The following is an 18,783-nucleotide window of genomic DNA, read 5'->3' as shown; positions in this document are numbered from 1 at the left end:
TGTGCTCCATAAAGGGTTCTCCAGAAACCAGTCACAATCCTGAAAAAATCTGTCACCACAATATGAGTTCCACATCAAGTATTTCACTGAAGCCTATAAGTAACCTTACTGCCATTGTGCAATGAATAGCTTGGTAATGAATGTGATATGATGAATATTGCTAAAGTGAAAGTCATAATTTTCATAAGTGGCTTTTTGTGTGTTCACTTTAGATTGTACAAACTCTCACATGGTAAAGGTTATTCAAGTATGCTCAAAGGCACTCTGCAAAAACACGCTGATGACCGGCTGCCTTTTAAAAATGTTGAACTAAAATAACTGGCCAGCATACTTAACATGCTGAGAGGGGACAGGGCACATGCTTGTGTTTGATATGATCCCTTTGGAAAACCTCTTACTGCTTTCACTAATGTTTTGAATAACAATGTTACATTTAAAATAATAAAAAATGTAAAATTCTGAATTATTAAATGTAAACTGCTGAATTGAACCACTGTGACTCAAATAATAATAAAGATTATCAAATAAAAAATAATTGAAGGGGAAAAAAGCCTGACAGTCAGATGTTTTTCTTCCTTTGAAGCTTTTTAGAACATACACGAATCATGCTGGAAAACATGATCATCAGGGTTTATTCATGTCAGATCTATACTGTTGTCATTAAAGACATACCAAATAATAAAATATGACATTTTTCTACTTTGATCTATTTTTTTTCATGCTGATCATTTGTAATTATAATTTTGTATAAATAAAAGTAAATTGTAAAAATGCAAAGTATATGCATTTTCACTTGAGGTCTCACATTTCTCACAGTGTTGCGTCTTTTAAACAGGTAACACAATGGTTTAAGGAAAAGACTACTTTGCTCTTGGAAAACAGTCAGCTGGGTTCATCTCTGTCAGAAAATGAGGACTTACTACATGAATGCAAACAGTTTGAACAGAAAGCCAAGGTAAGAGATCACTAGACTTTTCAATAAATATTTGGCTTCCAAGGTTTAAGTTCACAGTTAAAATAAATCACATGTACCTTAAAGGGTTAGTTCACCCAAAAATGAAAATTCTGTCATTTATTACTCACCCTCATGCCTTTCCACACCCGTAAGACCTTCATTAATCTTCAGAACACAAATTAAGATATTTTAGTTGAAATCCGATGGCTCAGTGAGGCCTCCATATGGAGCAATGATATTTCCTCTCTCAAGATCCATAAAGGTACTAAAAACATATTTAAATCAGTTCATGTGAGTACAGTGGCTCAATATTAATATTATAAAGCGACAAGAAAATTTTTGGTGCAACAAAAAAAAACAAAATAACGACTTATAAAGTGATGGCCAATTTCAAAACACTGCTTCATGAAGCTTCAGAGCGTTATGAATCAGCATGTATATATTTAATATTTACACTTTAATATATTGGTTAAAATATTAAATTCACTGGGGTTTTTTTGTTTTTGTTTTTTTTCAAGATGGGAAATGTATTAATTATTTTTTTCCCCCACAATACAATGAGTAAATGTCATAACTGATATAACTGATAAATTTTAAATATTTTTAAGCGGGGGTTGATTATGATTTCACTTTTTTAACTTTAGTTAGTGTGTAATGTTGCTGTTAGAGCATAAACAACATCTTAGCAGCCATGTTTGGCTGCTTTAGAGAAGAGGAAGAGTTGCTGTTGCCATGCCGCCATTTTACGCCGGACTGCTTCACAAACGAAGGAGTCTCTCCATCAGTGTCCAACTCCAGTTTGAACAATGTAAAGTTGATCACTGTTACTGACAATCCTCATTTTGGCTGTGTAAGATTCACCAGCTTTGTTGTTGTTGAGCAACCAAAGCACAAGCTGTTAAAGCTCCACCCTCTTTTGGAAATCAGCCGGGAGCAGCAGCTCATTTGCATTTAAAGGGACACACACAAAAACGGCGTGTTTTTGCTCACTCCCAAGTAAGGGTGAATTTGACAAGCTATAATAAATGATCTGTGGGGTATTTTGAGGTGAAACTTTACAGACACATTTTGGTAACACCAGAGACTTATATTACATCTTGTAAAAGGGGCATAATAGATCCCCTTTAAATACTTTTGTTTGAGTGGATATTGATATGTTTGCTTGTTTCAGGTGACTGCTACAAAAAACCTGTCAATTTATTATGAATATTTAAGGCGTTTTTTTATTTCGCTCTTGAAAATGTTTTAAAACAAAACATATTCCTCTGGGTTCACAGACAAGGCTAAAGCCTAGTCCTAGACTAAAATGCATGTTTGAGCTGTTTTAAGCATCTTGATCTGGCATATCCTAAAATATGTCAGTGCCATTGTTTTGTCTCAAGATGCACACCAGTAATGTTTTTCCTAAGACATGTTTATAAAAGCTACTTAAATGTCCTAATTGAACTAAGGTCTAATCCTGTCTCAAACTCAAATTGGCGGGGGGCCATTTCTGTGATTGACACCTCATAGGAGGGCCATATTAACATTCAAGCGCAAGAAAGCACAACATTTCAGAAAATTTACTTTCCTTTGCATTATTTCTCATTTACTTTCATTAGGCCTACTAAAATGTTTTTATACCTATACTATAAATATCTTATTTATATATATATTATCTTTATTACTTCGTGATCCCATGTTTCAAACTTTAGTTAGTGTGTAATGTTGTTGTTAGAGTATAAATAAAATCTGTAAAATTTTAAAGCTCAAAGTTCAATGCCAAGCGAGATATTTTATTTAACAGAAGTCGCCTACATCGAACGTCCAGTTTGGACTACATCCCTCTACTTCCTTCTTTAATGACGTCACTAAAACAGTTTTTTGACTAACCTCCGCCCACAGGAATACACAAGAGTTGCATTTGTAGAGTGTGTTTGTCGCCATGTCGTCGAAACGCTGTTAATTTCATCCCGCAGTCCAATCACCGGGTCTGATTCCGGCTCAAATTGATAGGGTAAAATTAAAGACATGTTTACAATAACACTGAGCGCGTGCATCTCCACATTATGGTAAGAGGCGTGACCTTTCTGGGCAAGGAGCGATAAGCTGCTGTCGAATCACAACACAGGAACCGCTGGCACAATCAGAACTCGTTACGTATTTCTGAAGGAGGGACTTCATAGAACAAGGAAGTCATCAGCCCGTTTTTATGACAGTGGAAACAGCGGTATACAGATAAGTAAATTATGTGAAAAATACTGTGTTTTTTTACACGCGAAACATGAACACATGTTATATTGCACACTATAAACACAATCAAAGCTTAAAAAAAAACACGAAAAACGGGACCTTTAATTGATTAAATCTGTAATTAGTGTATAGGTCTTTGTCCACAAAATCACTTTTCCATCCTGTTTTTGCAATATTAATTTGCACTTTCAATCAACTATTTTACTATCAAAAGTCAGATATCAGGATGTGACATTTTGGTGGGAGTACAGACATCAGTAAACATTAATTAATGAATAATAATTGTATAAATTTAATAAATACTTAAATGATAAAAAAATAACATTCACTTAATAAATAATTTAATATAATTACAGAAATGTGTATGGTGTTATATAACTTTTAAAATTAAATTGACATCAACATGTAAGGTAAATCCCCCACTGAGCAACAGCTACAGTAACATTAGATCTCTATTTCTGTACTGTTAATCCTCTTTCCATTGTGTGAATAAGTTATAATTAATAAAGTTTAAGTGTCTAAGCTTGACCACAGCACATTACTTAAAATCTGATACCCTTACAGAAATAGCTGCTAATATTACAACACAAAAATAATCTTCATATTCATATATACTTCATATCAGGACTTGCGCAAATAATAACATTTGTTCTTAGGAATAAAGCTTTTTGCACTTTAGATCAGTGAATTGTGTTTCACACTGTATCTTCCTTCAGGACTGGGGTGTGCTGGTCGAGAGGTTACTACAGCAGGCATCAGATTTGCTTTCCTCGAATGAGTCCACACAACTTCAGCGCTTGTCAGAGAAGAGTGAGAACCTCAAAACTACACACGAGCAGTTCTGGAGCCTCATGATGAATCGTCTGGCTCAGTTGCAGGAGAGCAATGCCTTTTACAGCAGTGCTAATAAAGTACGCACTGTAATGTAGTAGCACTTCACATGCTTTGACTAAGTTGAGGTTTGCATAGCTCTTGAGCTGATACAGACCTAACTCTTGGTAAACACTTCAGCGGCTATATTTCTTCTGACCACACTTTAGTGACTTGTGTATCATATATTTTTTTTGTTGAAGGTAGTACCCCCTAGTGGAGATGTATATTGTAATAATTTGAGTGTGGGTTAGAAAAGAGAGAGAGGAAAAATTAGAGTGATTTATGGAGATTGTTGCAATAAATCATAAAGTATAAATCATTTAAAGTGTTAGTTCGCCCAAAAATGAAAATTCTGTCATTAGTTACTTCACCCTCATGTCGTTCCACACCCATAAGACCTTCGTTCATCTTCAGAACACAAATTAAGACATTTTTGATCAAATTTGATGGCTCAGTGAGGCCTGCATTGACAGCAAGATAATTAACACTTTCAGATGTCCAGAAAGCTACTAAAGACATATTTAAAGGTGCCCTAGAATCAAAAATTGAATTTACCTCGGCATAGTTGAATAACAAGATTTCAGACATACATTGAGTTTCAAACTCCATTGTTTCCTCCTTCTTATATAAATCTCATTTGTTTAAAAGACCTCAGAAGAACAGGCGAATCTCAACATAACACCGACTGTTACGTAACAGTCGGGATCATTAATATGTATGACCCCAATATTTGCATATGCCAGCCCATGTTCAAGGCATTACACAAGGGCAGCCAGTATTAACGTCTGGATCTGTGCACAGCTGAATCATCAGACTAGGTAAGCAAGTAAGGACAATAGCGAAAAATGGCAGATGGAGCAATAATAACTGACATGATCCATGATATCATGATATTTTTATTGATATTTGTAAATTGTCTTTCTAAATGTTTCGTTAGCATGTTGCTAATGTACTGTTAAATGTGGTTAAAGTTACAATCGTTTATTACTGTATTCGTGGAGACAAGAGCCGTCGCTATTTTCATTTTTAAACACTTGCAGTCTGTATAATTCATAAACACAACTTCATTCTTTATAAATCTCTCCAACAGTGTAGCATTAGCCCGTTAGCCACAGACCATATAGCCTCAAACTCATTCAGAATCAAATGTAAACATCCAAATAAATACTATACTCACATGATCCGATGCATGCATGCAGTTTGAATGACGAACATCTTGTAAAGATCCATTTGAGGGTTATATTAGCTGTGTGAACTTTGTTTATGCACTGTATAACTGCACTTATAGTCGAGAGCTCGGGAGGCCAGGGAGCGAGAGATTTAAAGGGGCCGCAACCTGAATCGGTGCATAGTTAATGATGCCCCAAAATAAGCAGTTAAAAAAATTTATTTAAAAAATCCATGGGATATTTTGAGCTGAAACTTCACAGACACGTTCAGGGGACACCTTAGACTTATATTACATCTTTTGAAAAGACGTTCTGCGGCACCTTTAAAACAGTTCATGTGACTACAGTGGTTCAACCTTAATGTTATGAAACAACGAGAATACTTTTTGTGTGCCAAAAAAACAAAATAACGACTTTATTCAACAATATCTAGTGATGGGTGATTTCAAAACACTGCTTCATGAAGCTTCGAAGCTTTACAAATCTTTTGTTTCGAATCAGTGGTTCGGAGTGCGTATCAACTGCCAAAGTCACATGATTTCGGTAAACAAGGCTCCGTTACGTCATAAGCGTTTCGAAGTTTCAATGGTCCATGTGACTTTGGCAGTTTGATACACAATCAGATACAATACAGTTGAATCAATACAGATTCGATACAAAAGATTTGTAAAGCTTCGAAGCTTCATGAAGCAGTGTTTTGAAATCGGCCATCATTAGATATTGTTGAATAAAGTTGTTATTTTGTTTTACTTACAAGACTTACAAAGGATTTTATGACATTATATATTTTTGTCGTCAGGCATTCGAGGTGCTGGGCACCATAGAGATTGCTATAAAGGATCTGAAGACTCAACCTCTGTTATTACCTGAGCTGGCTAGGAAACATGAAGAGTTTTCATGCAGTATAAAAGACTCATCCAGCGAGCCTCTTCAGAGAGGTCAGCTGTTACTTCAGAAGCTCGACCCACAAAGGTGAGAAGACAAAGAGCAGATGCTACAGTGTTTTAAAAAAAGACCTTATCACAGCAGATATCCAGACTCCAGGTTTTCAGTGGATTTGAATGTTCTGTGCAGTGTCAGGCATCTGTGTTTGTTTGTTAGTGCCCAAGTTGGTGGGATACAAAGAATGCTGGGATACATCAAAGAGAGAATTGAGGTTCTGAGCCACAAGTGTCATGCCCACAGAGCGTTATCAGGCAAAAGGCAGCAGCTGGTGTCCTCATTTGAAGAACTGGTGGATAAGGTATAGAAAAGTGTGAAAGTCTCTCTTTTCACTGTTTTAAGACTCTAATAAGACAGAATTGAGGGCATCAAAACATAATTTTTTGGCACATCATTTAATAATAATTGTAATAAATAATAATACTAATAATTTATAAGACATAATTTAAAGTATTTATACACCGTGGTGGTAATTGCTGTTGTCTTTTTAATCAAATGCAAAAATGTAATTCATTAATATTTGCTGTTGACTTTTTATTTATGCTGATCAAAAACAAATCAAATTTATTTACTTAATGTCACAAAATATGTAAATTTGTTGGCACATTTCTCCACCTAAAAATAATAATAATTTATATAACATATTTATACACCATTGTTGCCATTGCTGTTGCCTTCATGCTAAAAAAAATCAAATGTATTATTATTATTTGCTGTTTAAATATGCTGATTAATAATAATATTTTAAAACATTGTGTGTGTGTGTGTGTGTGTATATATATATATATATACATGTGTATATATATATATATACATATACATATATATATATATATATATATATATATATATATATATATATATATATATATATATATATATATATACAATTGTAATTGTGATCATAGTTATATTTTCTCTTGCCTGTATGCTGATTAAACTAAAGAAATGCAAAAATTATTGATTTATTAGTTTATGTATTTAACCTAATGTTTTCCTGAGATTCACCCTTAAAGGGTTAGTTCACCCAAAAATGAAAATTCTGTCATTTATTACTCACCCTCATGCCGTTCCACACCCATAAGACCTTCATTAATCTTCAGAACACAAATTAAGATATTTTAGTTGAAATCCGATAGCTCCGTGAGACCTCCATAGGGAGCAATGGACACTTCCTCTCTCAAGATCAATAAAGGTACTAAAAACATATTTAAATTGGTTCATGTGAGTACAGTGGTTCAATATTAATATTATAAAGCGACGAGAATATTTTTGGAGTGCCAAAAAAACAAAATAACGATTTATATCGGAGCATAAATGAATCAGTGTGTCGAATCTGCTGTTCGGAGCGCCAAAGTCACGTGATTTCAGTCGTTGGCAGTTTGACACGCGATCTGAATCATGATTCGATACACTGATTCATTTATGCTCTGATGCTTCATGAAGCAGTGTTTTGAAATCGGCCATCACTAAATAAGTCGTTATTTTGTTTTTTTTGGCACTCCAAAAATGTTCTTGTCGCTTTATAATATTAATATTGAGCCACTGTACTCACATGAACCAATTTAAATATGTTTTTAGTACCTTTATTGATCTTGAGAGAGGAAGTGTCCATTGCTCCCTATGGAGGTCTCACGGAGCTATCGGATTTCAACTAAAATATCTTAATTTGTGTTCTGAAGATTAATGAAGGTCTTACGGGTGTGGAACGGCATGAGGGTGAGTAATAAATGACAGAATTTTCATTTTTGGGTGAACTAACCCTTTAAACTCTTTCTTTTTTTTAATGCATCACTAGATTGTTTATAATATGTCAATAAATGTGACTTAATACTTTACAGTAGCTTGTAAAGTAGAAAAGTGTATATATTTCCTCAATGATCCATCTCAAAATTCTAAATCTCTACAGGTCTCTGCTTGGATTAAGAGTAGCAACAGTGTCCTCTCTACCAGCACAGAGCCTGGTTCATCTCTAACTGAGGCTGAGGACACCCTTAACAAGCATGTTGAGCTACTCTCACAGTCTCAGGTGACTTCCTACTCAAATTCAAAGTGAATTTTGTTATTTAATCATTTTATACAACCCCTAAAAAGTTTGTAAAAGTGCTATGAAGATCTACTCATTGTAAATCAGGTCTTTCTCTGAATTGTGTTTTGTCCTGCAGGATGCTATGAGAGAATCGGAGGCTATAGCTGGTTTTATAAAAGAACTAAAGGGACTGGAATCCTCAGAGACAGTCGAGTTGTCTAACAAAGCTTCAATTCTGGCAGAGGAGATGAAAACATTGGTGAGGAACATATCATCGCATGTGGAGAGCCTCAGGCCCTATGTGGACTTTTTGCGCTGTGCAGATGAGGTATGGTTATATATTTATTGTAATGAAGTACCCAGTTAGACTAAGGCCAATATTCAAATGATGATATTTTGTGTGATGGCACAGGTTGAGGAGCAGATAAGGATGCTCCAGGAATGCTACAAGAACAAGCCAGAGGAAGAGGAGGAAAATGAAGGAGCAGGTGCATCCATGAAGGAAATGTTGGACGCTAAGTGGCAGTCACTGCTGCAGAGGTTTTTCACCATGCAGGATCTCGGCAACAACTTTATTAACTCCTCTAACATGGTAAGAAACTTTGTAGAGCATTTTAACACAAGTTTAACAATCAGTGGTCTTTACAAATCTATGGCAGTGTCTTGGGGGTTTAAAACATAATATATATAATTTATTTATTTATTTATTTATTTTACTGTGCAGATCAGCGGCAGCCTGAATCTAAACGTTAAAGCAGCAGAGCATGTTGTAGAAAAATATATGGAGACATTGACCAAGAAGAAATCTGAACTAGCAGACTTGTGGACATCCTGGCAACTTCATTATAGTCAGATAAAATCTGTGAAGAAGCAATGGAAAAAATGTAAAGATCAACTTAAAAAGGTAACTTGGGATTTCACTTGGAAATACATCAAAATATGGGAAGTTGTGAAATGTTGGTCTATATTATTTTAATTAATTATTACAGCTTTTAAAGAGGCTGCACATTTATTTCTCACAACAAAACATTATTAATAGACCTTTGTTCAGTGCCCTCAATTCTTTGGTAATTGTCTGCAGGTTCTTCATGATTTAAGGGCAATGGAGGAGATTTTTGCTCCAGCATCAAAGGTTGATTTGGGGGGTGATCCTCAGTCTGTGTCTAAACTACAGGAGAAATTTAATGCTGTAAAGCCAGAATTCCTGGTGAGAAAAGACGTTTTGCTTTCTCATTAGCACTTATGATTTGTTTTAGCAACTTTACAACTAACCTAAATTTTCAAACTTTTACAGCAACTGAATGCAGAGGTGGAATTCCTGGTTAAGACATCCGAGCTGCTCGGCTTGAAAGGGATACCGGTAAAAGAGAAGAATGAGAACGTTTCTGAGCTTCTGCAGCTACATCAGCGTGTCAGAGATAAAATCAGAGAGTATGAAACCGTTCTCAGTATGGCCGGTAAATTTCATCAGCTTTATCAAGAGGTAAAGTCCCATTTCTGTCAGAAAACTTTAAAGAATTAGAGATTGTGATGGATTTAAAAATCAGAATTGATATGCACTAATAGTTTGACACCTACTCATTCTTTATTATTAATATTTTCACAGTTTGGGAGTAATTAAAGATGGGTATTTTTTTTTATAAACACTTTTTGTTATACTGGTTGAAACTCTTCACATCTTGATAGAAATCAATAATAGAAGTAGTTTAAATATTAAAACAAAAATTTCATTTTTGGACATCTCAGGATAAAAAAAAAAAAAAGTTCATCCAATGATTGCTAGCCTCTCTGAGATTGCTTACTCTGCCTTTAATAATAAAAGTATGAGAATGAAATAGTGATGAAGAAAAATTAAAAGCATCTTCAAAGTCACCAAAGCTGCACACACTCTGTTCATTCTCTTAACCAGCGTGACAAGTTGCATCCTGACAACTGTAAATTGTGACTAAGACACTGGACTAAACACTAATAATAGTAGTAGAAATAGTAGTAATAATTTAATAGTTTTAAACAGTACTAAACAAGTACAGAATGTTACTACTATGCTGGACATAGTATTACTACTGTTTTTTTATAACCTTAACTACCTTGGCCAGCTCATTAAAGATGATCATTTTAATTTAATTTTTTGTTTTAAGTTTTGTAGACAAATATATATTTTCAGTATTACATTACATTATATTATGAAATTTGTAGCCTAAGCATAAATAATTGTTTTTACTTTTTTTTTAGCTGGATACCATCATACACACAGAACCAGTGACTGTGTTCAGTGACACCAATCAGGCCAGGACTCAGCTGACTCAGCACCAAGAGAAGCAGAGGCACATCCACCATTTGTATAAGCTCGCCCTCTCTCTGGGTGCAGACCTCACCAGCACTGTGCAGCAGTCGGTGCGTTGATTGCTTAACAATATTGCATGCCCTCATTATCTTCAAATAATCCATGCATTATTTCGATTTCCTTACCTGAACCAGACTTTTTGAACTTTTCTTTACACAACATAGGCTCATTTGGTTTACATCTGGTGTTAATAAGCATTTGGTTGATCGGATCACAAGTGGATGTCACTAAATACAGGTGTAAACAAGGTCTAAAAATGTTTGTCCACTTTTGACCATATCCGGAGGTAGCCGAAAACGCATTGCTTTCGTAGTGTAAACGCTTATGTGGTCGAAGACCCATATGTAAATTGTACACGCTTATTTTGTCCATTAGATTTAAAGATCTGAAAAAAACCCAAACATTACCCTCTCATAGACCCTCCCCTCAAAGAAATCAGGACAGAAGTGGTTGAAAGTGGACAAAAGAGACGGATTAAAACACCAGGTGTAAACGGGTATGTGTCTCCCTCGTCTACTTGTGATCTGATCGACCAAAACCCATCTTAATACCAGGTGTAAATAGGGCCGAATTGGTTGAAAGTGGACAAATGAGGGATTAAAACACCAGGTGTAAATGGGAATGTGTCTTCCTTGTGATCCAATTGACCAAAACACATCTTAAAGGTGCCCTAGAATCAAAAATTGAATTTACCTTGGCATAGTTGAATAACAAGAGTTCAGTACATGGAAAAGACATACATTGAGTTTCAAACTCCATTGCTTCCTCCTTCTTATGTAAATCTCATTTGTTTAAACAACCTCCGGAAAACAGGTGAATCTCAACATAACACTGACTGTTACGTAACAGTCGGGATCATTAATATGTACGACCCCAATATTTGCATATGCCAGCCCATGATCAAGGCATTAGACAAGGGCAGGATGTCTGAATGTGCACAGCTGAATCATCAGACTAGGTAAGCAAGCAAGAACAATAGCGAAAAATGGCAGATGGAGCGATAATAACTGACATGATCCATGATTACATGATATTTTTAGTGATATTTGTAAATTGTCTTTCTAAATGTTGCTGATGTACTGTTAAATGTGGTTAAAGTTACCATCGTTTATTACTGTATTCACGGAGACAAGAGAGCTGTCGCTATTTTCATTTTTAAACACTTGCAGTCTGTACAGGGAGTGCAGAATTATTAGGCAAGTTGATTTTCTGATCATATTTTTTTCCCAAGCACATTTTACCAATTCCAATCCACATCAATCTTAATAACTACTATTAATATTGTTTTTAATCATTTATAAGTGATATATAATTGTTCATGAAGGCTGGAAATGAAAAATGCCTTATATTCAGGTGTGCAGAATTATTAGGCAAGTTTTCTTTTACAGGCAAAATGAGCCAAAAAAGAGATTTAACTCAGACTGAAAAGTCAAAAATTATTAAATACTCATGAGAAGGACGCAATACTAATGCAATACTAGAAATTGCAAAGTTAAAGCATGACCAAGGGACAGCAAAATGCTCATTGGGTCAGCGGGGTCAGACAAAAACAGGTGGAAAAGAAAAGACACATGTTAACTGCAAAATAATTAAGAATTATGTGTGAAACCATCAGGAACCCTTTAGTCTCCAGCGCCACCATTTTCCAGAACTGCAACCTACCTGGAGTCTCCAGAAGTGCAAGGTCTCAGGATCTCAGAGACTTAGGTTAGCTAAAGAATCCTAAAAAATGACCCGCACTTGATAAGAATCACAAGCTGAAGTGTTATAAAATACATGAAGACTGGGTTTTTATAGGCCTTATAAACAGACAGCTTGAGAGTGACTCCTGAAGGACCAGCACCACATCCTCTTGTACCACTGTTTGAAGAATTTATCTTCCAGAATCTGGCAGTAAGTTTTGGAGATCATTTTTAGTCCATCTCTGCAAGACAGACATTTCAGGATAAGAGATGGACTAAAAGTGAACTCAAACACTTACTGCCAGATTCTGGATAAATTCATCAAACAGTGGTACAAGAGGATGTGGTGCTGGTCCATCAGGAGTCATTCTCAAGCTGTCTGTCTATAAGCCCTATTAAAACCCAGTCTTCATGTATTTTATAACACTTCAGCTTGTGATTCTTATCAAGTGCGGGTCATTTTTTAGGATTCTTTAGCTAACCTAAGTCTCTGAGATCCTGAGACCTTGCACTTCTGGAGACTCCAGGTAGGTTGCAGTTCTGGAAAATGGTGGCGCTGGAGACTAAAGGGTTCCTGATGGTTTCACACATAATTCTTAATTATTTTGCAGTTAACATGTGTCTTTTCTTTTCCACCTGTTTTTGTCTGACCCCGCTGACCCAATGAGCATTTTGCTGTCCCTTGGTCATGCTTTAACTTTGCAATTTCTAGTATTGCATTAGTATTGCGTCCTTCTCATGAGTATTTAATAATTTTTGACTTTTCAGTCTGAGTTAAATCTCTTTTTTGGCTCATTTTGCCTGTAAAAGAAAACTTGCCTAATAATTCTGCACACCTGAATATAAGGCATTTTTCATTTCCAGCCTTCATGAACAATTATATATCACTTATAAATGATTAAAAACAATATTAATAGTAGTTATTAAGATTGATGTGGATTGGAATTGGTAAAATGTGCTTGGGAAAAAAATATGATCAGAAAATCAACTTGCCTAATAATTCTGCACTCCCTGTATAATGCATAAACACAACTTCATTCTTTATAAATCTCTCCAACAGTGTGTAATGTTAACTTTAGCCACGGAGCACTATCAAACTCATTCAGAATCAAATGTAAACATCCAAATAAATACTATACTCACATAATCCGAAGCATGCATGCAGCATGCATGACGAACATCTTGTAAAGATCCATTTGAGGGTTATATTAGCTGTGTGAACTTTGTTTATGCACTGTTTTATAGTCGAGAGCTCGGGGGTGGGGGGTTGCTAGGGAGCACGAGATTTAAAGGGGCTGCAGCCTGAATCGGTGCATAGTTAATGATGCCTCAAAATAGGCAGATAAAAAAATTAATTAAAAAAATCTATGGGGTATTTTGAACTGAAACTTCACAGACACATTCAGGGGACACCTTAGACTTATATTACATCTTGTGAAAGAACGTTCTAGGGCACCTTTAATACCAGGTGTAAACAGGGCCGACAGAACTTGTAGAACCACCCTTTTGATTATTTGTTGCTTTGTCATACATAAATACATACATGTTTCTTTGATAGAAACTGCCACAAGTGACCATCCCTTTCCCCCCTTCTTTATGCTCAAAGCATGTGCTGGTGTTGTCAGTGCAGCAGTTACAGGAAAAACTGGTCAAGTTGGAGAGAGGAAGCAATGACTGGATCGCTGAGGCTAATAAGTGTGAAGAAAGTTTGATAAGCAACGTCCACTTCTGCCTTCATAAGGAAGAAATCAGTGAGGTAAGTATTGTATTTATGTCAGTCAGTCAGTAATATAACAATAATAAGTTTTTCCACTATCTCTTAGAACTCAAGGAGGCGCTATTTGCTGCTGTGCCATTAATTTGACTCCAGTGCAAACGATCCCAGTGCATTTGAAACAAGACTGTTGGGTCCAATATAGATGTTAATGGTCCCATCCTTCAATAACAGCCTCTTTTCAAAGCCTGCAGTGTATTGTATAAAGTAATAGTGGATTTAAATGCGCAAAAATGGCAGTCATGCATTCATCTTAACATTGAAAGTTGCAGAAGTACAGAAGAAGCCAATTTTAGCAGCTTAAGTTTCAGTGAATGTTCTGTTTTCATTCTGAGTTCTGGAAGTTAGCATGGTTTTTTTATCTTTTAAGATCACTGAAGCTTTAATTCCTCATTTTAACTGTATGGAAAAGGATTTTGGTCCAGCCCTTATTGTCTTTCATTTTCCTTAAAGATGTGTTAACTCTTTTTTTCCCAGCCCACAGATCCAGGGCTCAGCAACACACTTGTGTTGGGCTTTTGTGGCTGACTCTCATTCTCTCTCTCTCCCTGAATTATTTATAGCTTGTTAAATTTAGTCTGTGAACTGCAGGGTTTGTCTCTCCCTGTGTTGACTGAGGGATCCTGCCATTTGTCTCTCATCACTTCAGATAGCAGGAAGGATTCCTCCCTTATCACATACTTAATGCCCTCCAACCACAAAATCCAACAGTCAATCCCCAGGATTACACTGCAAGCCTCCCAGGGCACAGGACATCAGATAGGTTTCCTATCATGTCTCAGTTTCATGATGTCCTTTATGATTTTTGATTACAGCACAAATTGGTTTCTCCGTAAAAGGAAAACAGACACATTCACTTATCTTGTTGCCACATGGTCTGAAAATATGGACTGCCACAGCCATATTACCCAGTATTCCAAGACTGGTTGCCCTAAGCAGGGTTGAGCCGGGTCAGTACCTGGATGGGAGACCTCCTGGGATAACTAGGTTGCTGCTGGAGGCCAGCAGGGGGTGCTCACCCTGTGGTCTGTGTAAGTCCTAATGCCCCAGTATAGTGACTATACTGTAACAAGCACCGTCCTTCAGATGAGACGTTAAACCGTGGTCTTGACCCTCTGTGGTCATTAAATGGCACTACTTGTAAACAGTTGGGGTGTAACCCCAGTGACGTTGCCAAATTCCGTCCATGGGCCCTTATTAATCATGGCCTCCTAATAATCTCCATTCTCTGAATTGGCTCTATCACTCTCTCTCTCCTCTCCACCTATAGCTGGTATGTGGTGAGCGGTCTAGCTCGGCTGTACTGTGGCTGCCGTCACATCATTCTAGTGGATGCTGCACATTGGTGGTGGTTGAGGAGAGACCCCGCTTTGGCTGTACAGCAGTACATAGTAAAGCACTATATATATATATATATATATATATATATATATATATATATATATATATATATGCCTTGTTCCTATTTTGATAATATTATAATCTCTGTCTCCCTCTAGAGGACAACAATCTCACTGTTTTCCTCTCTAAATGAACAAGTACAGGCATATAGACCAGTGATTCTCAACCAAGGGTCTGAGGTCCACTAGGGGACTTTTATAGATAAAGTCATTAAAATAAAGACAATACAAGCATTGAAATTAGCTAGAAATTCAATATATTTCTAAAACAGCTAAAAAAAATCTATTTACAGTACAGTCCAAAAGTTTGGAACCACTAAGATTTTTAATGTTTTTAAAAGAAGTTTAGTCTGCTCACCAAGGCTACATTTATTTAATTAAAAATACAGTAAAAAACAGTAATATTGTGAAATATTATTACAATTTAAAATAACTGTGTACTATTTAAATATATTTGACAAAGTAATTTATTCCTGTGATGCAAAGCTGAATTTTCAGCATCATCTTCAGTGTCACATGATCCTTCAGAAATCATTTTAATATGCTGATTTGCTGCTCAATAAACATTTATGATTATTTTCAATGTTGAAAACAGTTATGTACTTTTTTTTCAGGATTCCTTGATGAATAGAAAGTTCAAAAGAACAGCATTTATCTGAAATACAAAGCTTGTGTAGCATTATACACTACCGTTCAAAAGTTTGGGGTCAGTAAGAATTTTTATTTTTATTTTTTTGAAAAGAAATTAAAGAAATGAATACTTTTATTCAGCAAGGATGCATTAAATCAATCAAAAGTGGCAGTAAAGACATTTATAATGTTACAAAATATTAGATTTCAGATAAACACTGTTCTTTTTAACTTTCTATTCATCAAATAATCCTGAAAAAAAAATATTGTACACAAATATTTTGTACAATTGTACACATTAAATGTTTCTTGAGCAGCAGATCAGCATATTAGAATGATTTCTGAAGGATCATGTGACACTGAAGACTGGAGTAATGATGCTGAAAATTCAGCTTTGCCATCACAGGAATAAATTACTTTGTGAAATATATTCAAATAGAAAACAGTTATTTTAAATTGTAATAATATTTCTCAATATTACTGTTTTTACTGTATTTTTAATTAAATAAATGTAGCCTTGGTGAGCAGACGAAACTTCTTTTAAAAACATTAAAAATCTTAGTGGTTCCAAACTTTTGGACTGTACTGTATGTTTTTCATTTCAATTCATCCTCTCAACAAGTGTTTTCTTTGATTTCTAGATTTCCATATAAATGAATAAAACCTCATAAACCTTTTTATACATTTTATGAGTATACATTTTTCTAGTTATGCCAAGCTCTAAAATATTTTATCAGGTTGAAATGCAAGTAAAGGTATTTTAAAAGTCCTTAAGTTTAATACTTATCCACTAAATCATGAACAACTGACAAAGTCATGGAGCCTATTGTTGTGGACAATTTGGGATTTGGAGTCAAAAAAAGGTTGAGAACCACTGGTTTAGAAGTGATTTAAATAGTTTGGAAGCAACTGTGACCTTACAAGGCCTCTATAAGTAAATCAGCATTCCAGAACCCTTGTGTCTGTGTCTTACTCCTCAGTAGAAGTACAATTCAAAGCTTCTTAAACATATCCAAGTTAACTATGTCACGTGATGTCATGCTATTTCAATATATGACTGCTGCAAGACTGTAAATAGAGCAAAGAAATTTCTAAAAGTAGCTGTACTTAAAGTCTGTACACTGTCTGGCACTACAGAGTCCGTACTTGTTCTAGTTTTATGTGAGAATTTTTTATTCAACCTCCTTTAGTGTGGCTTAAAATTGAAGGGAGGTTTCACTTCAATTCACTGTCTAATTCAGTGGGATTTGGTTAGGGCAAGGATTATGAAAGCTGTTTTATGAAATGAAAATATATGGAAAGAGTTCTGTACAAATCTGTTCAACTGATTGGATATGCTCCCCAAGGCTGCATTTATTTGATCAAATACAGTAAAAACAGAAATATTGTGTAATATTATTACCAGTTAAAATAACTGTTTTCTGTTTAATCTATTTTAAAAATTTCAGCATCATTACTTCAGTCTTCAATGTCACATGATCCTTCAGAAATTATTCTAATATGCTGAATTTGTGCTCAAGAAACATTTCTTAGTATTATCAGTGTTGAAAACAGTAATTTTTTGTGGAAATCATAATGCAGTTTTTAAGGATTATTTTATGAATAGAAAGTTCAAAGAAAAGCATTTATTTGAAATAGATGTTTGTAGTCTGTACTGTCACTTTTGATCACTTTTAATGCATCTTTACTGAATAAAATTGTCCTCAAACTGTTAAACAATAATGTATTGTCTGTATAAAAAAATAAATAAAAAATAGAGAGAATACTACATATTCAATTTAACTTAAATCAACACTTATTCATATCAAGAAAAATGCATGAGTCAACATAATAACAAATTCAATGTCCATGTGAGTCACCATATGTTTTCAGTCATACCCACTGAACCACCACCCAGTCATAAATATGCATGAGTAAACAGGCTGACATTTTAGCTTGGACAGTTGCTGCTGTTCATCTGCAAGGAGAAGTGACTTTATTTCTCTCACCGTGAGTTCACAAGTCCAGTGTTCTGCTTACAAAAGCTTATTATTTTCATTGTAGTCATGTTGACTCATTTATTTTTTTGATAAGTTGATCTAGAAGTAAAATTTCTTGCTCTCCTGCTAAGTAGTGGATCTAAATGCACTCAAGATGGCCATCAATGTCTTATTATGCTGTTATATTCACCAGTTTGGTCTGCAGCAACACCTCATTTCTTGTTTTACAGATCACAAGGCCACAAAACAAAAACAAAACAAAAAAACAGCTGCCACCATAAATGTTTACTGAGCACAATTTGAGTTGTTGTTTGGATCTTAACACTCACCATTAAGCCTTGTGAAAGTCATACAGTATGACTGTATCTGAACTTTCCTCCACGCACATCCCTCTGTTTGGGCTGCAGCAGAAACTTCCTCTACAGCCCTCTGTTGGAAAAATCCAGTAGGACAGTTATGAGGCCTCTTTAACTGGCTCTAGAAGCTGGGCTGCAGCTGTCCTTGGGCGACACTTGAGCCTGTCATTTAGAGACACGACACCATTGCAAAAGCTCATCAGGCTGGACAGAAATGGATCTGCACTATAAATCATCCTCCGGTCTGACAATTAATCCCTCTAAAATAATCCCCCTGGACTCAGCCGAACCACACACCTCTGCTAGAGACCCTCCCCACATCCATGCACAACTAATCTTATATTTGATTACGCTATTATATTTGGTTACACATTTCATAATCAGCAGGTTAAAAGAGGCTGATATTGTGGATTTAGAG

General features: G+C 35.5%; 1 protein-coding gene across 5 annotated transcripts in view; it reads left to right on the top strand.

Moving 5' to 3' along the window:
• The window catches only part of ccdc141 (coiled-coil domain containing 141), a 41,982-nt gene that overhangs the window by 10,871 nt on the left and 12,328 nt on the right, over nt 1-18,783 (top strand). For all 5 annotated transcript variants that reach the window (XR_007185399.1, XM_048194485.1, XM_048194484.1 and 2 more), the window contains exons 6-17: nt 836-955; nt 3,904-4,098; nt 6,029-6,201; nt 6,331-6,472; nt 8,081-8,200; nt 8,337-8,528; nt 8,613-8,792; nt 8,925-9,104; nt 9,282-9,407; nt 9,495-9,683; nt 10,433-10,594; nt 13,833-13,982. Coding sequence is in view for 4 of the 5 variants with exons in the window: in XM_048194485.1 (XP_048050442.1) it covers nt 836-955; nt 3,904-4,098; nt 6,029-6,201; nt 6,331-6,472; nt 8,081-8,200; nt 8,337-8,528; nt 8,613-8,792; nt 8,925-9,104; nt 9,282-9,407; nt 9,495-9,683; nt 10,433-10,594; nt 13,833-13,982 (1,929 nt within the window). In the remaining variant the exon portion in view is untranslated. The remainder of the gene's footprint in view (nt 1-835; nt 956-3,903; nt 4,099-6,028; nt 6,202-6,330; nt 6,473-8,080; nt 8,201-8,336; nt 8,529-8,612; nt 8,793-8,924; nt 9,105-9,281; nt 9,408-9,494; nt 9,684-10,432; nt 10,595-13,832; nt 13,983-18,783) is intronic.

This window comes from Megalobrama amblycephala, linkage group LG6 (assembly GCF_018812025.1).
Source record: "Megalobrama amblycephala isolate DHTTF-2021 linkage group LG6, ASM1881202v1, whole genome shotgun sequence".
Taxonomy (NCBI): Eukaryota; Metazoa; Chordata; class Actinopteri; order Cypriniformes; family Xenocyprididae; genus Megalobrama; species Megalobrama amblycephala.
This window is presented reverse-complemented; position numbering and strand designations above follow the sequence as displayed.